The sequence below is a fragment of the Chiroxiphia lanceolata genome, chromosome 3, assembly GCF_009829145.1.
Source record: "Chiroxiphia lanceolata isolate bChiLan1 chromosome 3, bChiLan1.pri, whole genome shotgun sequence".
In the NCBI taxonomy this organism is placed as follows: domain Eukaryota; kingdom Metazoa; phylum Chordata; class Aves; order Passeriformes; family Pipridae; genus Chiroxiphia; species Chiroxiphia lanceolata.
This window is the reverse complement of record NC_045639.1, coordinates 56,853,775-56,879,019: the sequence shown is the minus strand read 5'-3', so window position 1 is coordinate 56,879,019 and position 25,245 is coordinate 56,853,775. Positions and strand designations below refer to the sequence as shown.

The 25,245-nt window shown below is 44.1% G+C and overlaps 2 protein-coding genes across 3 annotated transcripts in view; both read right to left on the bottom strand.

Moving 5' to 3' along the window:
• The window catches only part of TXLNB (taxilin beta), a 35,828-nt gene extending 31,407 nt beyond the window's left edge, over positions 1-4,421 (bottom strand). For both annotated transcript variants that reach the window (XM_032681626.1, XM_032681627.1), the window contains exon 1: positions 4,229-4,421. The gene's annotated coding sequence lies outside the window, so the exon portion shown is untranslated. The remainder of the gene's footprint in view (positions 1-4,228) is intronic.
• Positions 4,422-20,990: 16,569 nt separating this feature from the next.
• Positions 20,991-23,924, bottom strand: CITED2 (Cbp/p300 interacting transactivator with Glu/Asp rich carboxy-terminal domain 2). Its single transcript, XM_032684090.1, is given in 3 exon segments — positions 20,991-22,675; positions 22,677-22,992; positions 23,630-23,924. Coding segments are annotated over 2 exon segments (720 nt in total). The 5' UTR covers positions 22,986-22,992; positions 23,630-23,924; the 3' UTR covers positions 20,991-22,264.
• Positions 23,925-25,245: the final 1,321 nt, after the last annotated feature.

The window sequence follows — 25,245 nt, the reverse complement described above, 5'->3', positions numbered from 1 at the left end:
CAGACATAACATGGTTTGATAGTCCATGGTGTTTTCCAGGATGCATTTCAGCTAATTTATTCCCAGTTTGCAAAGGGAAGCTTTTGATTTCTCATGTCTCTGAGCAGCTGCAGTGAGCCAGGCAAATACAGAGTCCCAAACACACCTGTGTTTCTTCAGAGCCTGCTCCAGTTTACCCAGAGCCTGGCAATGAGGGTGTCAGCAAGAGCATCCTGGGCACCTGCTCCCAGCTTCTGCAAGGTGTGGGCCAGTAGAAGCTGTATGTAGCTAAAAAACTCAGTGTAGAGAAGGCTCCTTCCCTCTCAGAGTGCCAGCAGAGCTGCTGGCACCGTGTTGCCCTCAAGAAGTAGTGCAGAGGGGGTGCACAGGTGGGCCTTGCTCTGCAACTAGCCTCTTCTTCTGTTTGACTGCAGACTATACTCTTTTCAATCATGAGCCCTTTCTCGGTCTTCTTCAGGCTGATTTTTGTTCCTCTCTTTAATGATATGATTTACAATGGTGCCCGTGGGGAAGGAAGAGAGGAAGAAGCTTGTTTGGTTGGTTCTGTTCTAGCATCTGAAGCAGTTCCTTTCTTATTTTTTAAAAGACAACTTGCTTTGAAAACATGGAGCTAACTGGGAAGCATTTTGTTCCCTGTTCATGCAGGATGTAACATATATTTTCTATAGTGTCTAAATTTCTTCAGCTTTCAAAATTGTAAACTAGCATGGCCAAAGGTGGTATATGATAAGAGAGATGTCATTTACTGTAATAAATGACTTGATGTTTGTTATTAAACTCTCCCCAGTCAAAGTGATGTTTGCAAGTGCAGTGATGGCCATCGCTAAAGCAACGTTTTTCAAGATTTGATTTTCTATATGACTAGGGTTGCAGATAAGATAGTCAAATGAGTTATCATCTCTCAAGCAAATAATTGAAAATTTTGAGTGGGGCTCAGGATGTGCTTGAAAACTCATAGCTATAAATCCATGCCCCTGCAGTCCTCCCACAGGTACAACTTGCCAGAAGAAATGGCTTAGGCAGTTGTCTGGACCTCGTCTCACAGACCCTTCAGACAGTTGCATTCCATTCTGTCCTCCTTGTGGCATTGTCATGATATCACTGCAAAATGATTGTAAATGATTATATCTGTCTGATTTGATGTCATATTGAATCTAACTTACACTGAAACATTAGACCTTATGTATGCAATTTAGGTAAATAATTCCAGATAGCATGAATATTAGCCTACAGTTTATGATCTTTTTTTTAACTAGGGCTAATTGATTGCCAGATAATTCATGGTCACTGAGAGTATTGTAAATGCTAAGCTAGAAGCTCCACAAAGTATGTGGTTATCTCTGACATATTCAGTCTAGTATTTACAATTGTAATCATTAATTTGAGCTAATTGGCAGTTGGAACCAATCAGCTAGAAAACCCAAGATCACCAGCTCTTATTTAGGCAGAACAAAACTCTCTGTTTTTTTAATATGTTCATCACAGAAGGAGAACAGGATTGCAAAATGTTCCATTTCCAAACATGAACTTCTCTTCTGACTATCTCCCTCTCTTTGTAAGAAGGCACAAACTGATGTTCTCACCACACCCCGACTCTCTCCCTTAGGTGCCTCCCAGCTCCCAACTTCAACTCTCATGGAGCAGCACTGTCTGGCTAAAGGTTTCCTCTTACATTAAACACGAAGTATGCCTGCAAATACAGTAGGCTTTAAATCAACAATCGATCTATGCATGGTGTTGCTCAGTAATAAGGGAAAAGCATGGGTGAATGAAAGAGAAACTGGATTTTTAGAATCAAGATGTTTACAAGCTGGCCTTGCAGGAAATCATCCGTAACATACATTCCTAGCTAGAAGGAGATTAGTTATAATCAGTCTCTGAAACCATAGCAATGTGCATCCTCTGAGGTCCTGTCCACAAGCCCAGAACGGTAAGCAGGCAGGAACCCCATAAACATCCAGCAATTAACCTTTCACCCAAGGATGCCCACCTGCTGGGTCATACCAGAGATTGTGTTTACTCACACAAATAAATATCCAAATGTTTTACTTTGTTCTTCTTCAGGCTAAACCAGAGGTCTGATAAATTCTTTCCAGCCCAAACACAATGCCTGTGAAGACTTCTGTACCTTCTTTTGCACAACAGCTTCCACAGTGTCATGGAGTTTATTTTGAGGGAGACAGGGCAGCTCTCATCTGCTGAGAGCTGCCTGCTTACAGCCTTTGACGCTGGGAGATTTTACTGCATTTGGCCCTGGTTCTCCTCATGCTCCAGCCTGTTTAAGCTTGATGCAGATAAGGAATTCTGCCTTATCAGGCCATAAAAGACTTCCAGTGCCAATTTCACCAAGACCCAAATTGTTTACATTCTATATTATCATAGACACAGTAATGCCTAAAAATTAGGTGACTGAGTCCAGAAGAGGAATTCTTTGGTTTCTCAGACCTGCCTAATTTTAGACTACCTACCTCTTGAGTTTTGCAACTCCTACTACCATTACTGTTGCCTCCAGGTACCTAAATTTCCAACACAGCCTTATCCTGTTTTATGGCAAAGGGGAGGACTGACCAGTTATCTGAGTGAGTCTGACGGTTGCATCTTGTTTATTCTTTTCCTCTTGCATTCCCAAATTCTGGACCTGTTCCACAGCTCTGAGATCAGCACCTTTCTTGGCCCTGGTGCTTTGGATGGAAACTTGACCCCAGACACTTATGGTTGCTGCCTCTACAGATAGTCACTGTGGCCCTCCTCTTCTCCAATGGGAAATACCCTCAAGAGCCAGAGGGTGTTGCTGCCTCACCTCTGTGACAAAGACTCTTCTGCATTCTCCTCCTTCCTCTTTTAAAAACTTGGGAAAACCCAGGAGAGCAATGGAGCTCTCAGAATAGCTAAGCACACAGCACAGCCGCAGCTGCACTCAGAGGCAACAGCAAAAGATGTGCTACTCAGATCAGTCTCGTTACATGCTGAGTTTGTTTGTCTCTGATCATATCCCTTAATATTTCACATTTGCAGCACGACTTGCCTTCACTGCGCTTTGACAACAGCCGGTATTTCCAAAGTAAAAGGTCAGTAGGCAAGAGTCAATGACTGATTTAGCAGAGCTGCAACAGCCATCCCTCTGCTGCTGGGGCAGCTGTTCCCATGCTGGGCTGCACCAGCCCACCTCGCACTGCTGGAGCCAACACTGCTACCCAGGCACACTCCTGGCATGAATAAGGCAAAAATTAAATGTTTTCTTCTTAGTTTTTTTTTCAGGTTGTCTTAAAGACTGTCACAGAATTTTGTTTATCTTTGTTAGACAGTGTGCTTTCCCTTCCTTTTCATGGAATTTGTTTCCCCCTTTCCTTCTTGCAGTTTGAACTTCTAGAGGTTTTACAAACTGTTCTATATTTAGCTTTTGCCTCCTCATGTATCCAGCAGAAGGACACATGGCACCTGCTCTGCAGCCAGGAGCTATTTTAAGCATTTCTAAAATGGGTAATGGGATGGGTACTCAGCACTTTATGCTCAAAATTCACATATTCACACAATTCTCTAAAACAAAGCTTTGCATACACTTGTATGTTTGCAGTGAACATATGCTGATAAAATCAGAATTCTTACCTTGACATAACACTAGATTGAACTACAGTAACATGTCAAAGCAGAAAACATTAAACTCTGGAATGGCCCACACTACTGTAGCTCCAGTTACTCTCCAGAAAAATACAAGTACCTTTTTACAGTCTAGACACCACCCTATGTATTACTTCAAAAACTGATGATAAAGCCAGCTACATACTACATATGAATAGCTTTATGATTTATACACAATTTTCTAGTACAAAACCGAACAAAAGTTTGGAGGTTTCATGGTAGGTTTCCATACAGGCTCAGAAGCAGACTCAGAGACTTTCTGAAGTCCCCTGCCTCACCTCATGTTCAGCACCTGAGTCTTGATCACTTACTGTTGTAGCAAAGTAGCCGTGGCCCCTTGTCTCACTTCAAGGCAAGCTCTACCAAAATAATCTCAAAATTTTTTGATCACTCTTAAAAGAAGCACTTCTTAATTTCACCAACAACCCTAGATACTTGCCCATTTTCCTCAGGTGTCACATGGTGCCCAGGCTTTTAAGGCTATTCCTAGAAAATGTGTGCTGACAATCCAAGAGGGAAGTACTCACATTAAAGCCCTTGCACCATGCCACCAAGCAATGACTGTAAGGAAGCTGTTCATCTAACTTACCAGAGCAAAGAGAAGAGCTGAGCAGAGAAAAAAAAAATCAAGCAGAAGTCTCAGACAAGGGCACACCAGCAACAGGACACTGCCTCTGTAATCTTGCCACCGAGGGAAGAGGGATGGGAAGACCAAACGAGGAGGGAAGGACAGAGTGACACAGCAGGAGCAAGCACTGCAGGGACTGAGTGCACACTTTGTAGGGAACAGTCTCTGATAGGTGCACAGGGAAGCTGCCTGCTGGCTGGCAGCGTAAGCTAGCTATGTTGGCTGTTCCCTGCTCCCACAGAGATAGCACAAGAGGTTAGAGACTCGAGCCCTCTGAAAGAGAAAATAAAGGAAGGATACTTACACAGTTGCTGCCCTTCAAATTTAAGTCTTAATCCCTCAACTGCTTGACTTGTTGTGTGGTGTGAAATTTGTCTGTATTGACTATGGATTGGTCAAAATTGGTTGAATTTTTCTGTCTGTATTGCAAACACTGGGATGGCATTCCATAATGTGAACTCCCAGCTGTGACTACCCTTTGCAACCTGGGATTTGGGCAGGATTTGTTAAAAACAGATTGATTCTTAATCACAGACTCGCTGGCTGGAAGGGACCACAGGAAGCCTCTAGTTCAACCTCTTGCTTAAAGTAAGCTCATCTGTGATCTCAGACCAGGTCTCTCAGGGCTTTATATTAGTCTTACAAACCTCCACAGACAGAGACTGCATGACGTCTCTGGGAAGCCTGTTCTGCCTGACTGTCATGGTGGTGAAAGTTTCTCTTTACCTAGCCTTAACTTCCCTTGTTCCAGATTGTGCCTTTTGCCTCTTGTCCTCCCACTTTACACCTGTATGAAGAGCCTAACTCTGTCTTTTGATAATCTCCTCCAAAGCTGGCTCTTCTCCAGGCTGAACATCCCACTTCCCCCAACCTCTCCTCATGGAACAAGTGCTCCAGCACTGGCCATCATGGTGCTCCTCCAGTGAATTGACCAGCTTCTCCCATTGAGGCAGCAATGCTAATGGAGTAGGGTGGTGTAGCTGCCCCCCTGATCCTAGCAGCTCCCAAACAAGTGCTCTTATTGCTGTCAAGGTAAGCTGCCTTACCCACTTTCTGCATGTTACCCTGCCAGCTCAGTTTGGCCCAAAGTTGTTGACACAAACAAGCAGGGTGCTCCGCAGGGAGCTCAGCTGCACACTGGTTATGCAGCTACCATTATTTCCCGCTTCTGTGACCCACAAGCCACTCAGGCAGCATCTTGAGATGCCAGATCACCCACGGACCATCTGCCGCCCACTCCCTAGAAGGAGACGTAGGCCAGTTTAATACGCAGATATGCAAACAACGGAGAAATGATAGGCTGGTGCTGGAAGTGGCAGCCAGGGCTATGGAAGAGAAACTGGACTTGGTCTGCAGTGAAAAAAAAATAAGGCTCAGAACAACAATATATGGAAAAACACATGTATACTACAATGATTTGGAGTAAGCCTTCAAACTGAACCATGGCACTAGAGGAACCAGAAATGTTTCATGCCTGATTTACAAGGCATGTAAGAGAAAACAGTACTGCACAGCTCGGTATCAAGAAGTACCGGTTCAGAAATAGCCCATACGTTACCAGCATCTCAGACTTTCACTGGAGAGGACTAAAGGTCTTGTTATATTTGTGGAGGCAGAGTCTATGGGACAAAAAGTTCACACTTGGAGTGGTTTCTCCTTAGTCTTATTTCTCTGCTTGGAAAAGGCAGCTCCTAGAGTCTGGGCATGTGTGGGCATTGCGGCTTAAGGGAAAATCAGTTCTTATAGTCTTATTCAGACACTGATGGTGGTTCAGTGGTGGTCCAAAGGAAGTCACAGATTTAAGAGTAATGAAAAGGAGCTTGCAAGGCCAGGGGCTTCTGCAGCAAATCTTGTGGAGAGAGTTGGAAACTGGCTGGACGTGTTTTGAGAGAAGATAAAGCTCTGGGGATGTTTGTGACAGGGAAGCGTGAGAGAGCAGAATACCAGTGAAGATAAGAGAGTTTGTGTGGGCTCTTCATGCTCCTCCTGATCTGATTGGAGAATTCTCCTGTTTCAGTCCCCTGTTCATTTCTCTGTTGAAATAAAAGCAGCTCTGAGATCAAAATGCACAACTGAGCTACCAAGGAGCCAAATAACAGCTGGGATGCAGAAAGTTACTCCAGCATATCCAAACTCCTTGGCAAACACAAGGCAAGGCACATTCAGCTTTTCTTTCTTTCACTGGGGGTATAGCTATTACATGTCAGCTCATTTTTTCAACAGCCTGACAGCATGCACACAAAACCCTTATCACAGCTCAAATGACATGCTGGGATTCACTGGGTACTGGGAATTTGGTCATGTCCCTGACACATCAACGTGTACTGATAACAGGAAATTAGTTGGGATCATCATTATAAAAATTAGTTTGTAGTACAAAGCTACATATTCTGAGTTGTTCCTAAATAAGCAACTACATAGAACAGTCTCTGGTAGAGTCAGGAAATAGAAAGGGGCAGACAAATTCTATGTTCCTGAGTTTGTGGGGAGTATGTGGGTGTAGCTTCAGAAGATGAAAGGGATCTGATGGATTTTGGCCTGTGAGTTGAAATAACCACCTTAGGAATCGAAAGTGAAACTCAGACAGAGAAATTTAGAGGAGTGTGTTGAAACTACCACATAGGCAATTTACGTGCTGAGGACAACCAACTGACTGGCACTCAGACTTGCATCTGGCAAACTGAGGAGAGAGCTGACTGAAAATGCTCTCTGTGAAATCTGCACTGTTTCTGAGGTTTCTGCTTTTGCAATACTTTCAGCATTTCATGTCCCTATTTAGGGGAAGAGAAAGAAATCTTTCTCTAATACATGAGAAAGAGGAGAAATGCACCTTTGTTACATTAAAGCTAGATGACTCCTTGAGAATTTGCAGTAACAAAGCTGAATTTATTTTACAGGTGTGTTCAGCTGTGAACTGGATTGCATATCAATAACTCTACACTCTCTTTGTTGCTTAGTGGTATTTACACAAAGATCATTAGGCATGTTACAGAGAAACTGTCTGTTTCTGAGTTAAGCATATTGAGTAGCAGCATAAATCTACTGAAGATATAGGCTTCCCAGGGAGGAAAAAATTTCCACTTATATTTATCATTTGCTCTATATAACATTCAATGTGTTCAGCCTTACCAAACAGAAGGATAAGTTCACCATTAAGTCAAGGCTACTGAAGCTTTTGGATTTTCTTCCTATCTTTCTCTGACGTACTTTTTCCTTTCTTTGTCTAGGCCATTTTCCTCAATTACAAGATTCAGGTCTCACCTGCTGATGCTCCCTGCTCTCCTCCCTTCCTCCAGTGCTAATGTTGCTTTTGGGAGTTTTGTGTATTCTTTTTGTGTCCCATAGGAAGGTTTAGGTAAAAGAGCAGTGGTTCATGTTTAGAGTCTCTCTCTCAAATGCTCAAGGGCTTTAAAAAACGCAGTCTCTCTCTGAAGGCAATACTGCGTTGGTTAAAACCACTTGAAAAAGTTTTGAGGGTTTCTTTTTCACCACAAGCTATAGCAAGCCTTAATTCTTCTTCCACCCAAATTGTAGCTGCTCTGCTCCATGAGACCCTGCCTGCCAGCAGCAGAAGAAAATCTGGAGACAATCGTTCCCAGTCTTGTCACACACAGCGATGCAGACTTTAGTGGACTGCCATGGTCTGCTACTTCAATGCCAGATCTGTATCAGTGAGAGCACCATTTTTTTATTCTTTTGCAGGAACTTTCACGGTTTTCCTGCTGAACAGTTTGTGATTTATTTTATGAAAGATACAGGTTTTTCATATTATATTGCACCTGGGCAGAACCATTTCCTGTAATGCTGTTATTTCAGTCAATTATATTAGAAATATAATTGGAAGGCCAATCACATCCTGGGTTGCATCAAAAGAAGCATGGCCAGCATGTTGACGGAGGTGATTCTTTACTCTGCTCTCATGAGACCCCACCTGGAGTACTGCATCCAGCTGCGGGGTCCTCAGCACAAGAAAGATGTGGACCTGTTGGAGCAAGTCCACAGCAGGGCCATAAAAATGACCAGGTAGCTGGAGCACCTCTCCTGTGAAAAAATGCTAAGAGAGTTCAGGTTGTTCAGCCCAGAGAAGAGAAGGTTCTGGGGAGACCTTATAGCACCTTCAAGTACCTAAAGGGGGCTTATAAAAATGAGGGACAGTGACTTTTTACATGGGCAGATAGTGGTAGGACAAGAGGTAATGACTTCAAACTGAGAGATGTTAGGTTTAAATTAGATACGAGCAAGAAATTCTTTACTGTGAGGTTGGTGAGTCACTGGAACAGGTTGCCCAGAGAAGCCGTAGATACCCCATCCCTGGAAGTATTGAAGACTAGGTTGGATGGGACTTCCAGCAACCTGATCTAGTGGAAGGTGTCCCTACCCATGGCAGGGAGGTTGGAACTAGGTTGTCTTTAAGGTCCCTTTCAACCCAAACCGTTCTATGAAATTAAAGTGATCTGTTCTGTTTAAGTATGACTATAATATATTCTTGTCATTACATAATAATATAACATACATGCAATATGATAATATACAGTAAAAAGCAGGCATGTAAAATATATAATGAAAGTACAGTGTCTATGAAGGATTTAGAAATGCCTATAACATAATCCACATAATTAGAATTTAGAAAGAGCCCTCATAAAGGGTCTTCGGACACAGAAACATGTTCACATGTGAGCAGTGGTCTAGAAATCAGAAGCTTGTTGAATCTGGCAGTGTTCTTCTGCCATTGGCAGCTATGACTGAACTGATATTGTGAGAGTCCTATGCTGTCCCAATGAAAAGTTTGTCAAGACTAATCTCCACTGGGCTTAATTTACTTCCATAGAAATGTCATAAACACCTGGACCAACAAGACATTTTGCATGGTGGCCTCTTGTGAATCATTTCTCTCTTGTTTAGTCCTGTGTCAATGTAAAAAAAAAAATGTGTGGGGGAGTAATATAATTGCATTTATTTGTATATACAAAGCAGGTGTTCCACACTGCATCAATTTTCTACAGATTTCCTAGCTCCAAATCAATCTCAAAAGGGTTGGAAGGTTGTGATTTGCCTTCTAATAAGATTTTATGGCCTGAAGGGTTTGTCATATACCTAATGTTTGCCAGGTCTTTTTCTTCTACAGCTCAAAGATCCTGGCTACCAATGGCAGTTAATAACGCAATCAAATTAGCTGACACAAAAAACCCCAGTAGGCAACTGACTTAACTATTTTAAGCAAATAATTTAATTCTTAATCTACATCGCTAAGAATATAATTTCTGAATTTTAGCATGGAAACCACTGCAAGAATCTGAAGGGAATCCCTATGCTCTGCTACTGAACAGTTTTTGATTTATTCTTGGAAAGATTCAAGTCTTTTGAAACTTTAAGAGCTAGCAAAATCAATTATCAGGGTTTCAATTTTCTCTGGGCAATTTCCACTGCTTCAGCTTGCCCAAGAGACAGACTCTACATAAATATATTATGCTACGTGCTATTTGGAGAATTTGGCAAAGTTGAGAATAGCTTCACTTGAAAAATCACACAAAAGGTAAAGTAAACCCTCAGATGAGGCATGCAGTCACACTTGAATGTATATCTGCTGTTTGAAAATAACTCTTCCCCAATATATAAAGGTAATTTATTGGGAAGGGAAAGAGCAGTGTTAGCTGTTTCCAGTTATTCTGGTACTGCAGTGAAGTTAGTGATGCTTTACACCATTATAAGCAAACGTAAATCTAGCATGAAACTTCAAAAAGGTACTGAATCCTGAAACAGTCTATTTTTGTAATGTAATTGCATTTTAAAATGATGCTCCTCTAGCTAGAAATTATCTTCTATCAACACACAGTGAGAACAGAGTTGGATGGGACTTCCAGCAACCTGATCTAGTGGAAGGTGTCCCTACCCATGGCAGGGAGGTTGGAACTAGGTTGTCTTTAAGGTCCCTTTCAACCCAAACCGTTCTATGAAATTAAAGTGATCTGTTCTGTTTAAGTATGACTATAATATATTCTTGTCAACTGTCATCCTGGACATTTTCTAAACCTGCCAGGGGAAATCTCTGGGCCCAATTCAGATGTGATCATGCTGTAAAATCACATATCTAGTGTAATTTTGAAGTCTTTTAAATGCCAGTGGTACGTTCGTCAAGGGTGAGTTATAGAGAGGAAATTATTGACTCCTGTATGGTAATGTACACTGACTTGCTTTGTACAAGGCAGGTTTTTTTGTCTTTTCCTCCTTTTTCTAAATCCTTCCATTTGCTAGTAATGTTCAGTTGCATCAGTTTCATTATCAGTATGTATCATTTATTTTAGATTGCTGCTAGAACTGGCTTGTAAAAATTAGAAATGGAAAAGACTCATTAAAGGCTCAGTCCTGCAGCTGCTCCATATGTGGAGCTGTCGTTGATTTTCCTAGCAGCACCTGCTGGTAAGCAGCACAGAGAATAAAGAAAATTAGAAATTGAAGGCTTGAATCTCTCATCTGTATGGGCTGTACATGGGCAAGAAAGTATCTCATAATTGGAGCCAAACATCTTTCTCTGGAAAGGACGAGGTCCAAATTCTGCTGAAAATCATAAGTAAGCTGACGGGGCTGGGGGCAGGACAACACTGAAGTTGCAACTAACCTGTCTAGGACTACTGGAGGGAAGAATAGGGGCTAACACAATGGGAACAACACAGATTGATATAACACTTAAAACACGCTTGGGAATTAGGGGAACATTTGTGGTGAAAGATAAAGATCTGTAGAAAGATGGGGGGAAATAACAGAGACAGTGATGGTGAAATAAGTCCTAATGAGGATTTTATAGGATAATGATAGGGTGGATGAGGAACTGTTAGTTCAGAAGGAATGCTGCAGTGATCAGCAGAAGTGGCAGCGCTACTGTGTGATGTCTAAAACTGCTGCTGATGTAAACACCAATGACCTATTTTAAGGCATGCGTGGAAAGAGAATGACTACATGGAAAATGCAAAAGGTGTATTGGCATTGGGAGATCAAAACTGTGAAACAGTGTTAATTGGATTTTTCTAAAAGGATTTTCTAGCTATCTGGGTAGAAGCACCTTATTAAACATAACAACGCTTGTAAGACCAAATGAATAAAGAAGAAAATAAACCCCAAGAGATGAAAGGATGAATAAAGAAAAGATCAGGTGAGGTTGACTTTCATATTTTACTAAGCTGACAGACAAATACAAGAGGTGGCACAGTATCACCAACTTGTTAGAATACGGCAAGTCTTTATTTTGTGTAGATTAAAAAGCCTATGCAAGTAATATTTAATGTGAAAAGCAATTTACTCTCTAATTTAGATCCTGGATTGAATAGGAGTATATGGACAGATATGTGCATAATATTTAGCCTTAGATATCTTCAGATGTGTCCCCAGAACCCTATTACTAAGAATTTAAAGAGTATTTTTCCTCTAATGGCACTCTGAAGGAGAGGATGGGTCAAATCTCAGTGCTTTTCAATAGCCTCAGAGCACTTATCTAATGTGAGACTCCCCAACTATTTGGAGTATGGGGAATTGCTGAACTACGGGGAGAGGGGGAGGGAATCAACTATTTAGCACCCCACTAGGAATCACAGAGAACAATTCTAGTTCACTTGGATACTCATCATCAGCCAATCTGTAATAGTGTCTGAGTTCCTATAGCATTCCAAGATACATCGCTACTTACTATTTAACTGTGTAGCAGTGTTTTCCAGTTGTGTAGTAGCTTGCATGCAAGGATCTAATAAATTCTATTAAGTAACTCTACCATGAAGCAGTGATGAACTGCAGAAAGCTCATTGTACTCATTATTTGAAAGGGTAAACTAAGACATAAAGTGTTACATGTTACATGCACTATAAATAATGACTTGCCCAAGGTCATGCAGATGGGAACAAGATGTGCTCAGACTCTTCCCTACTTTAATTGTGGCATGCTTGTTTTATACATGAGGACTAGAGTTACATAAAGCACATAAAGACACGGAGTATTTTTGTGAAGTGGACCTCCCTTTCACTCTGAGCATGTATCTTCACTCTGCAAAGGATTTGCATCAAATTTATAGGACCTGTCCAGTCAGCTTACATAAAGATGGCCTAAAACCCACACTGCTTTGAACAAAAGAGGACTAAAGTAGGTAAATTATAGGTCTGGAGGGCCTAAATGTTAACGAATATAAAGGAATCTTCTCTATACAAAGGAACTGTACTTCACATGACCATGGAAAAACATAATTCTGATTTTCATTAAATTCAGAAGACTTCTTTGAGATCTCTGAGACATTTCAGAGGTTGTGACTATGACAACCCACAGAGAAAAATGTAAATAAAATCCAAGGACTGTCATATCATTATTCTAATGACTAATAAATATTACCTCTTCTCAGTTTTTCTTTTTTTTTCTTTTTTTTTTTTTTCTCTCATCATTTGGTATCTTACCTGTCTTCCCTGTCTTGTAAGGTAGCCAGTAGGTAAGTCACCCACAGCCACCGTTCTGTTGCATGCTTGTGCTTCCCTGACACAACAGATTCCTGCTGTCTGGTTGCACCTCCAGGCTTTTCAGTGTTAACTTCTGTGCCACAATCGTTTGTCACTAGGAGATCAGATAGCAGAGCAGGCAGGAAGGGTAGTCACCATTTGTAAGACTGTGGACTATTTCACCAATAAGGAAAAGGAAAAAAACCCCAGTCTTTAGTCCTATTCTTTCTCGCTTATTCTCCAGTCACAAAGAAAAAAACGTATTGGAGGGCATAGAGGTCAGTGGGGCCCCCAGCAATCTCCTATGTACCAAACAAGAGCAAAAAGAAGATACAGTTCTTATAAGACTGGTTTGCTCTGTCTTCTCTTTCCTTTTATGTCACCAACTTGTGTTTGACTAGCTGGGTCCTTGTGAGGCTCTATCAATTTTTAAATCCTGTTCCTTCCTAGATGGTAAAGTGTCAAGGAAACCCACAGGCCATCAATCTTCCAGGTAACCTTCATCAAAAAAGTGGAAGAAGAAAGACACGAAGCATTTCAGCATCATCATCCATCTCAGACAACAAACACTGAGGAATCACGAATCTGGTAACAACTGGCACAAGCAGGTATAAGCTGGCAACTTGCCTTTCTAAAGGAAAGTACAAAATCCCCCTGATAACTATGGATGCTTTTCTGCAATGTGAATTGATTTGAATATTAAATACTATATGCATCTATAGCAGAACAACCAGAAAAACAAAAGTGTCTATAACCCTAAGATGTGACATACATGAAAGTGAAACATGAGTGTGCTTAAGCTTCCTTAAAAAGCAACATGCAATTTCCTCACAATGAAAGAGGCTGACAAAAGCCACTGAAGAAAAGCACTTTGGAGCTGTTCATTTTTGTGGGGGAGGAAGAAAATGGAAAATGTTAGTAAATCAGATTTTCATCTACCTTCCTTTCCTTAGTAGTTAAAGGCCACTTGCTACCAGGGTGATTCAAAAAATCACAAAACTAAGAAAGAAGATATTTTCAAGTTATTTCTCTTTTGGCAGAGGAAAAAAGGTAATCAGAAGGTCCCAGTAATTCATTATCAGAATGATTTCAACAGTTATAAAACCCAATAAGCTAATGTTGGAGGAAAATACAAATCAGAACATGCTTTAATCCATCCCTGACCCCAAACACCACTTTAAGATTATACTCAAATATATGATGTTATATTTGAACTAAGTTAATAAGGACTTTGGATAGACTCTTAGTCATCACAGTTATCATGAATCCTGATTTAATCCAACCTGAAATTGTCATCATTACACAAGGTGTTGTAGTTACAGAGGATGGTTCATGTCTGCACCTGCAATGCTGTGCTCATGCAATGCTTTAACTTGATCAAGCAGGTACTCCAGCGACATCACTCCAGACTCTCAAGATGGACTTATAAGACTCTGACCAAGCAATATATAGTCCTTCTGAAACAAATAACCTGTTCTGAGCGCTCTTAGGCCCACTGATACAGGGGCAGTGACTTAGGGGAAGCTGAAGAAATTGCATGAGACTTAGAATAACCTATGTCAGATGAATTCAGAGACCACTGATCTAGATTTTGGTGATGAAGCTTCTCTGGAAAAATCATAGGTGAATAATAATTTTTAGTCCTGTTATGCTTCACAACTCATAAACTGAGACCACCGTCTTTTGAAAGCTAACCATAAAAAAAAAAAAAAAAAGGGAATAGAATGTAGCTCCTGAGCTTTGCCTTATCTTCAATCACAGTAGGAGAATACCATTCAGGGCAAAGTTGTTATGTACAGTAAAAACTAGAGAAATCTGAAGGAGAGGCAAGGAAGACAAGTAGTCTCCTTTTCTTCCTTAGGTCAAAATACTGATAGTTCAGCTTTGGAATTTAGAAGTGCTCTGCTTCACTGGTTCCTCTGGAGACAATCTCCTGCACCAGCCCTTGGTAACAGAGCCTTGGGGAAAAACACACAGTCCTCTAACAGAGCACTTGGTTGCTTGCAATATTTACAGGTAAAACAAAGCATGTCAAAAAGACTCCTAGACTAGAAGTCTGGGCTAAAGGAACCAGTAGAGTAAAGAGTCAGTGTGAGTATTAATCTCATTTTTATGAAGGCATTGTGGAATTGCCAAGATGCAATTCTTGCATTAAAGGCTCTACTCCATAAGCATCCATCACTATTCACTCTGACTACATTCATTCAGTTAAAATGTATAAGATAAATCAAATTATAAGGCTGCTTTTTTAAGTACTTTAATCAATAAAAAAGGCAGGGCTTCAGCTACACCTAGCTACAAGCTCCCAGTACTGCAGCCTCTCTGCAGCTGCTCTGATGCCGAGGCTTTATCTGTTATAGTAAATAACTAGCGCTCTGCTTCAATATAAAAGCTGTAAACTGAAACTAGGCACCTCCAAGTAAGTATCAAAAATCTAAACAGCTCCCTGTAAAAATCTGTGTGGTTATCTGTTCATTGTTATCTTTCACATAAAGCACTTAATTAAAACGTTGGGCAAGAGGATCCCGTCTAAAAAGGAGACAGCCTAAGAAGGAGACCAAGAAGTTAGGCGATGAGATGGTGGGCTGCCCTGCAGCAGGTCCCTATCTGGGAAGCCAGGAACAGGGTGAGATGCCTGTCAGAGGTTGCTCTTCTCCATATAGGGCAAAGTCACACACAGGGTGACTTGTGACAGACCAGCTGTCACCCGCCCCTGCCATCCCAGGGTACAGCTGCAAATCCCCATCACAATGGCTGACCATGCATCCCAAAGCAAACACACTGCTGCCTCAAACACTTTCAGTGACTTATATTTGCCCTGATTAAACTGAAGCGAGGACATGAGGAAGCACAGAGCTGTGGTGCTTCCTGGTCACTAAAAGAGAGTCCCACTAGATGAAGCTGAGATGCGTTATTACAGGGGATTTAAGAAGAGAAGATGGTTTTCAGAAGTAGGACTGAGCACAGACTTCAAGTCTAAGTTTTGGCTACAACAGTTTCCAGTGTGACGACTGACTGGGAATGGGACTGCTCCCTACTTGCATCCCAGGAGCAAGGACGCGTATCCTGTGTCCGTCCTCAAGAGCAGGAAGCTGGTGCCCAGATCTGCAGGCTTCATTGGTTCCATCTGACAGCAGCTTTGCTCACCTGCATCCACGAAAGAAAATTCAGTTTTTTGGTGTAAATAATGGTCCATGAAGAAGGTTAACACCTCACATTTTCTTGAATTCTCTACTTTTCTGGCATATAGTGTTGTGTCTGTCAGACATGACAAGCAAAAACAGTCTGTCCCCATCTCTCCATTGATAGGCACCTGTTCATTGCATGTGGTTTAGGATTTACTAGTCTTCAGATTTTTTCCCTAAAACTTCATCTCTGATTGTCATAACTAATTTTTTTTTTGCCTGCTACTCAGAAAGACTTTATATTCTTCTCTATACATGTGCTTGAACCTCGTCCTTCATCTCCTTTTAGGATCACACACTAGCCTTAGTGCAACCTGCTGATAAGCAACCCAGAAGCAACCCAAAGTATATTATATAACACTTATAATCCTATAAGCAACCTAAAATGTTAACTATTTAGAAGCTTGGTGTCCTTTCCCAACATTGGAAAATCTCAGGAATCCATTTCTGCCTTCAAATACATACTCTACTTCATACAAAGTTGATGTAAAAACCCCATATAACTGTATGGGGTTTATAGACAGAAATAATATCAATTATTAGACCAAATAATGTGGCTTGAAGAAAACAGAAAAGATGTTGAGTAACAAGCCTTTAAATACTTATCCCCGCAGGGAGAGAGAGTGAAATCTGAAATACTCTGCATTACCTTTGTTTGAACAGCAGCAAAGACATTTTATATACTTTCAGAAACATCACCCTCTCCTGCACAGTGCACTAGTGCTAGCAAAGCGAAGCAGCCTGCAGTAGGAAACTCACAGGGCAATTGTTAGGAGGCTCCTGGTTAAAACTGCACATAAGTAAGTGTGCCTTCAGTATCTTGTGATGAGCATCTGCTGAATATTTTGAACTTAAGAAATGTTGTGCATTCACACTAATAACTTAAGACACAGTTTTAGGAGCTTGACAAATCTGAAAGTTTCCTTTATTTTACTTTATTGCTTATTAAATAGGTAATATGTTGTCAAATAAACACTGCAATAGAGAGACATAACAAAACGGCCCAGTGAAAGAAAAAGGTGTGAAAAGTGGTTAGCATTTTACGAAGCTCAGTAAGGTGAAAAATGTTTTGCTAGTTTCTAATATGGTAAATATGTCTTTCAAAATCTGTTTCAGGCTTGTGATCAAATTGGCCCTCTGTAATTTTTTGAGAGAGGGAAGGGCACAGCAGATGGAGAGGGACTGCAATACCTGAACCAACTCTATTAAAAACCTGGTGTTGCAAATTTTTTTCTAAAATGAGGCAAACAGAATAACAGAGAACCTACCATAACAGCAGCTCATCTGTTCAGTCATTTGATGTATCTCATTATTGTTGCAGTTACTCCGACTCAGCTTTATCTTATGCGTGAGCTCAATAGTGGCACCATATTGAAATGTGTAAATATATTTTCATAAACTATGTAAAACACCTCCTCTGTACTGACAAAATGATGCACTTAGAATACATGAAATTCTGAGAAAATGCTGCTGCCTTGGGTTCCAAAATCCCCTATTCCTCATCTGAGTTTTATTGCACACGCAGTGTTATCTGAAAAATATATCTGTCAGACTATTTAAAAAATACTTTGTCTTATCATTTAAACAGCTCCCGTCAATGTTACCTAGTCCTTGTTCACACTGCTATCCCTTTGAGTGATGATACAGAAATAGATCAGGTTAAGGTCGGTGTGTGTAGCCCAGATCTGTGACATTGGCATTTCTTATTCCTGCCTGCAGTAAATTTGCAGTGAGTATTTTTGAGGAAATGAAGGCTTCAAAAAGGACAGTTCTGGGGCCAGGGACAAGAACTGCTTTTTCTGGCTTCACTTGCCTCCCCCCCATGCCTGTGCTCACCCCAGTTTTGCTGGGTTTCTGATACAAGTGTATATTGGCCCCTTGGGTACCAGCTCACACATTAATCCCTGCTGTGCCACACAGCTAGGAGGGAGCAGAGGCAGAGGGCAGGAGGGGCAGGGTCGGAACAAGGTAAGAACAGGATGACTCCTACAGTGAGTTGTCTCAGAAGCCACTCGTGCCCTGAAGAAATGCTGGCACTCAGTGCCATGGTCTAGTAACCACGGTGGTGTTGGATGAAGGGTTGGACTTGACCTCGGAGGTCTTTTCCAACCCGGTCAATTCCGTGATTCTACGACTCTATAATTCTATTCTGTGGGGCTCCACAGACACAAGCCTTTGGCTGAACACCAGTGATCCACTGGGATGTGTATCCAAACCAGTGTGGAAAACATTTCCCTGGGGGAAAAGTAAAAAAAAAAAAAAAAGAGAGAGAGAGAAAAAGAAAAAAAAAACCAAACAAATGAAAGGAACTCTGCAAATCCAGATGTTGGAATTTTCCAATCTTCCTAGCAAGACAAGATAAGCAGGGGATAATCCTTGTTTATATAACTTTTTTTTTTACTTTTTTTTTCTTTAATAAAACCTGAGACCAACAGGCATGTTTTCACAAGGTTTGTTTGCTTCTCCTCTAAACACACCACGAGAAATTTCGGGAGGGCAGGGTGCTGGGCAAGGCCGCCGCCCCCGGGCACGGCTCTTCCCGGCACGGCGCTCCAGGGGCCCCTCGGGCAGGGCTGTGAGGAGCACTTGGCCGGCTCCCCTCGCTGTGAGCCATGCCACGCCTCGGCTCGGGGCCCTGGCCCCGCACTGCCCACGGCCGGGGCTGGCACGGAGCCCCCGGCCCGGGGGCGGCTCTCGGCGCCCTCGCCCTCCGGGCCCGGCCGTGCCCGCGGCGGAGCGGTGCCGGGAGCGCGGCCGCCACCAGGGGGCGCCGTGGCGCCGCCGCCCGACCGCGCAGGTGGCTGCGGCCGCCGAGCCGGGCCGGGCTGGGCCGAGCCGGGCCGGGCCTCCCCCAGCGCCCCCGGGCCCCGTCGGTAAGGGGGTAGGTGCTCCCCCACTGCGGCTTTCAGCCCAGCGCCCACCCGTGAATTCTTTATTCCGAGGGAAGAAGGACGAGGACTGCGCTAATCGGCGCCTGATTTCCCACCGAGCGCGCCTTGCGTGGTGGGGCGGCTTAGGGCTGATCTCCCTTCCAAATAAAGCAGCGCGGCTATTTATGGCCGTGGCTTAAAGAGGAGCAGCTCTCATGTACCATGTTGGAAGTTCTTGAAAAACAGCCAAAGTACAGAGGTCAAGTTTCCTGCACTGACAGAAACTTAGCGGGGCGGCAGTGTCCTTCGTGAGGAGCTGGAGAACTGGGTCGCCGTGCATCCTTCACTAATCGCTCGGTTCCAATAATAAATTACTTCAGTGTATTTCCAAGCAGCGTGGAGGCCAAAGAGGACCTACTTGAAAGTCTGTTACTGCCTCAGCCAGCAGGAGCATTGCCAAGGGGTTCACACTGGCAAGATGAGGGTCAGGCCCCCAGAATTACTTGGTGGATATTATGAATAAGAAAATACACAGTTGTGTTATCCACTAGGATATGACTCTTCATTAGAAATTAAGGGACAAGGTAGATAATATGATTGTTTGGCAAATTTCCCCAGGGTCAACTTTTAAGAAATCATAAAACCCTTGGCGATGCATTGCCCAAAGCCAGTGCTTTCAGTAGCTGCTGTTACTTAGAGGCAGCAGCTCTCAGGAGTTTTACAAGGTGTTGTACGCAAATAGACTCTACCAGTGTGCACATGGAACTGCCTATTCTTGGAAAAGCTTATATGGAAGGATTTAGTGTTGAAAGACTTAAGTAGTGATGTCTCAACTGTGAAGAATCTGTTGTTTAACCAACTTTATGAAGCAAAAGTGCCTATCATTAAAGCGAGAGCATTCCCTTTTGTTTTAGGAGATTGCTGAGGCTTTAAACATCTATGCAATTCGGTATGCACATAATCTGATAGTCTGTTTTACAAGAAGTTGATTAGAATCAGAAAAGTCACCCTCCCAAACTCCAGCAGAAGAGGGCAATGAAACGTGCACCAATCAAACAGCCTTAAAAATGGAAAAAGGATTTATATAGTAGCAAATTGGGCAATGGGTCTCAAAACAACAGCTGTATTCTTCTAAACACTCTTACGTTATTGGTGAGTTAGTCAGTTATCATTCACTGCCATTTGATGTTAAATTTACTGTCACAAAATGTTAGCCATCACTGGCTGAAACCAGAAAGTTGCTTTTTTTAAATTGTTGGGTACTGAGAGTTGTCTAAGAACGGGCTGTCACTGCCTGCAGAGAGAATTTTGTCATCTCAGGTTTTCCCAGAAGTGTACACTTCCTTTTTTCTATCTTTGCTAATACTTCAATATTTACTTGGGGTTTGGTTGGTTGGGGTTTTTTTATTTTTTTTTTTTTAACATTCATAAAACATATTAGCTGCTTCCTGTCTTAAGGCAAAGAAGGCCAAGTATCACTTTTCTCACCAGCTGGGACAATCTTAGCAATAGCAATCAGTTTAACTTCCCCGCTGGATTCAAAACACTGCGTGGTGATATCCTCCGTTGTTTATGTGACCAGGTTTAAAATTTAACTATATCCACCACACTAGTTTTCTTCCTAATAAATTCAGAAGATGTGGATTAAAAAGTAGGCAAAAAGACAGCACGGTGATACTGCTCCGGTACCGAACTTGGGAAGCATGGCTAAACAGGATTAAATGTATTATTAGGGTCCTAGTCCCACAGCCCTCACTAAACTAAATATTTGTGCAGGAGCTTTGCCAAAGGGCCAATGAGGGCAGAAGGCAGCAAGCTGGCATTAAAGGAGCAAAGTATCAGCTGCCTTAAAATAAAGGGCATTTTCCCTCAAAATATTTAAAGTATAACTGTATGGATTTGTCTCAGTGACTTCAGTTGGTAGCAATTTCTAGGAGAGAAGGGTCAGAGATATCCCACTGTGGAATACTTCAAGGATATATGCTATGCCCTTTCTCCTAAGCCACTGGAAATGAAATGCAATTGGCTCCAGTGTGATGCAGGTCTGGATTGATGCAACAGTCTCCTGTGAGGTTAGAGGGACAGGATGACACCCACCACCCCGCTTCCCACATTACAAATACTTTTTATATATGTCTTTTTACATAACTCTTCCAGGTGATATAATAAATATACAAAAGAACAAAGTCTACTATATAAATGAAAGCAGATTTATAAAATTACAAGTTTAATAGATAAATATAATAAATACTTTATGCATCATAACTCTGGACAACTACATTTAAAGCAAGTATGTTGGCAAGTCACAAAAAAGTTGCGCCTTGGCAACTTTATTTTTCAGAAAAACCACACTGACAGGCATATTACAATGTTACGCATGAGGCTTTATGCTGTAAGTATGTTCAAATCCCACTCACCTACCGAGTTCACCATGACGTATATATGGGTGTAGTGTACTTTCTATTTTGGAATGTCTTTTTGCACACCAACACGGTTGTACAGATAGATGTTCTACTTACCAAGGAACAGTGGGGAAGAGTTTTGAAGAAAAATACTGGTAAATGACTTCTAGAAAAACTAAAGAATTTCTTAACTTTTTATTGACATTGGCAAATTAAAATAGAATAAATTAACAATATTTTCTCAAAAAAATGTTTTGTACAAAAATACTGTCAAAATTTCCTGAAAAGCTTTCAACACAGTAGTATCTTTTCATGTACTGAATAAACTATATTAGCACAGTGTCAAAACGCTGAAGACAGAAACAAAATAAAAAAAAAATCTGTGAAATGTTTGCCACTAGTCAACATTCCATCCACACCATATTATTGTCTATACATATGGGGGAGGGGGAATGGGTAGCAGACTTTTTAAGTAACAGTATTACTTTTCCTGATCCGGAAAGGTTTGGCCCACATCTGTTAAGCTTCCAGTTTAGCGTATTCAGAAAAAAAAAATTAGTCTGCACTGCAATGCATAGTTAAAAATTAAGCAAGATGGCAGCTTTTGTGCAGTAGTATCTGCCCTTCAAAGTTCATGCAACCAACTAATGAATGCAATTTTTTTCCCTGTTCACTCAGAATTTGAATGCAGTTCAAGTCATTGAAAATCATCGTTTACAAAATCCACAAGATTAAGGAATTTGCCAAGATTAATATCTAACAGTTCAGCACTGTGGGAATTATGGGCATGTTACTGCAAGGAAATTAAGAGAGGGAGGTGGGGAGGGTAGTGACCAACATAAAAAGGTGGAGTTTGCTAGATATTATTACTACGGGAGGGGAGGTTAGTGACAAAGCTACAAAAAAAAAAAAAAGTGGTGGCAGCGATTTAAAAAAAAAAAAAATTATACAAGCGCATATTTGACTCTGCTTTCCAGATTCTCACCTTTTCAAGCCCTGAAAAGTGAGACACCGTGTCTAGGGGAATGTTTTCATTCGCACCGATAAAAGTCCTTTGTTTGTTTTAAATGAATCAGCAGCTCACCCTACTGGGCTGCTGTTTGCAAACGAAGTCTGTCATGAAGTCAAACTCGTTCTGTCCCAACCACAGCTCGGGAAGCTCCTTGATGCGATCCAGCCCCATTTCGATGACTAAGGACATGAGGACCTCCTCGTCGATGAAGTCCGTGTCTATGACATTGGGCGGCAGCATTGCCGCGGGGACGTGGGGGACGGCGGGCGGCAAGCCGCTGCCGCCGCCGCCGTGCTTGGGGTTGCAGTCCCTGAAATGCTGCTGGCTGCTGCCGTTCAGCTGGTGGCTGCCGGGGTGCAAGTCCGGCATGTAGTGGCTGTGGGGGTAGGGGTGGTGGCTGAAGTACTGGTTGTTCAGCTTCTGGAGCTGCATGCTGGCGCTCAGCTGCCCTCCTGGGCTGGCGACGGGGGGGGGCCATGAACTGGGAGCCGCTGAAGCGGGCGGGGGGCGGCATGCTGCCGGCCGGGTGCCCTCCGTTCACGCCGCCCGGCCCCATGGCGTGCCTCACCCCGCTGCTCGCGTTCATATTCCCAGCTCCGTAATGTATATGGTCGCCCATCAGGGCGCTGAAGGCGTGTTGCTGCGGCGGCTGCTGCTGCTGGTGGTGGTGATGGGGGGTGGGAAACTGCCCCATGCCCATCCGGTGCGCAGGGTGGTGGTGGAGCCCGCCGGATCCGTCGGGAAATCGCCCGTGGTTCATGGCCATCATGTGGTCTGCCATTGCTCACCTGGAAAGTTAGCGTGTGAATACATTAGGAAAATACACCCTTCCTCGGACATCCAGCCGCCCTCTCCCAGACCAGCTGCATCTGCCTGGACATGGCAGAAAATACTCCGCTGGTGCTGCAGTCCTCTCCTCCTCGGGAGAGGGGAAAAAGAACCAAACCAACCCAAACCCAAAAATATACCGTGGCTCCACCATGGAGTACAAAGGGAAAAATAAAAGGGGAGCCTGCGACACGAAAATCCCGGTCCCCTCCGCTAATCCGGTGGGCAGCACGCCTTCCCACTCCAAGTCGCGCATACCTATCGGCGGGGAGCGTCGCGTTCGGCCTCGGCAGCCGCCTCCCCGCGCCCCGAAGGCGCCCGAGCCCCCCGGCTTCGCCCGGGAAGGCAGCGGATTCCCACGGCACTCGCGCTAACTTGGGGGAACAAGCAAAGAATTGGCAAGTCCCACCTAGCCGCTGTCAGCAACTTTCGGAATTAAGTCCCAATTATTTTGTTAAAAATACGGTAGTGCATAGATAAGGACGTGAAGCCAAGGCAGCTGAGAAACACCTTTCCTCGGGTGTTTATACAGTCACGTTTTTCCTGTTGCACACAAAAGGGACACCCAGCACCAGCCACGAGAACCGCCGCACTCACCTCCCGGCTTCTTTTTCTCCTTCAAAGGTGGCGGTGGAATCAGTCAGCGAGAGTCACCCAGCATAGAGAGGGCTTTCCCGACTCCCTCTCCCCGGCGCTGACGTGACGGCGCCGCGATTGCTGCCGCAGCCCCGGACCTGGTTCTCGCCTCTCCGCGAGTCGCATCGGCACTTGCCAACAATGAGCTATGTTCCTTACACGGCTTTGGCCGCGGCTAATATAGGATTTCAGAAGGGAGGAGCAAAACCCTTACAGGCAACCAGAAGTAAAACCTGGAGCAAGCGGGGCGGGGGGGAGGGAAGGAGGTGTGTGGGGGGGAGAAACTGGGGGGTGGGGGTAAGCCAAACACTGAACACGCAGCGCGCGCGCGCGCAGGCAGCGGGGTACGCGCGTGGAGGGAGACGCGCGGGAAGGGGCCCGGCGCGTCGGGAAGGCATCCAGGCACCCCGCTCCCTGCCCCTGGTCCGCTCTGCGACGCCCCCCTCAGCGCCTCCCCTGGGAACAAAGCGGGGCTCGGCGGAGGGGTGGCAGGAGCGGCACCTCGCGCACCCCGCCGCCGCTCACTCTCCGCCCGCGGCCCCGTCCGGCTCCGCGTCCCGGCATCGCCGGCGGCCCCGGCGCCCCGTCCGCTCGCGTCGCTGCAGCGCGGCGGGCGTGGACACGCGTGGGGCTGAGCGCTCCAGCGGCGCTGCCCGGGCAGGGCGAGGCCCATCCCTCCGGCGCTTCCGCGGTGCAGGTGCCCGGATCCGCCGGCGTGAGGCCACAGACCCCGCGTGGGCGTCCTTGGAGCCAGCCGCTCTCCCGGAGGCGAGATCCGAAATCCACCTTTTTCCACAGACACGGGCGCCGCATGCGGGAGGTGTGTATATGAGGGTGCCGGCACTCTTCCTACTCCCACGTCCTTCCATCCCTTGTTTTTGCCCCACAGCCCCGCAGGGCGAGTGCCCACTCACTCTTGCCCTTGGCCGGTGTGATGGGGTTTATTATTGTTATTTGCGATTGTTTTCCTTGCAATGGCAAAGACGAACAGAACATGAGGAGTGCAGGTGGGCACAGGCTTTGCACTGGCAGTCGCCCTGGCTGGGCACGTCTGCTGTCGCTCCTCCTGCTCGGCAGTGCCCTGCCTTGCTGCAAAGCCCAGGCAGGGCCACGTGTATCCAAGACACCCCCTACCCTACGGCGCTCCTGCCTCTTTTCTAGATCCACCAGCTCCTCTCTGAAGGGCAGCCATGCTGAAGTAGCAGGCATGCCACAGGGAAGTGCTGGATGGTGGGCCACTTTTCCATAGTGCCTTCTCCTGGCTTTCTGCTTCTCCTCTTTTTTCCTGCTTTCAGCTGTCTGCAGGCACAGTGGTAGATAGGACACTCCCCTCAGCACCAGGAATTGTGAATTGGATGTCAAAGCAGCCATCCTGTAGGCTTACATGAGGTTTCTGCTCTTCCAGGCGGTTCGCAAGGATGCATTGGTGCTGGAAGGCCTCCCTGGGGAGGCACAGGTGAGGGCAAATTGGATACTTCAAGATGCAGTCCATGTGGCATGTCCTGCCCCCTTTTGGGTGGGCTAGGTCCTTGGCTGCAGTGAAATATAAAGGTGAAATCAAAAGGAGGGTAAGCTCC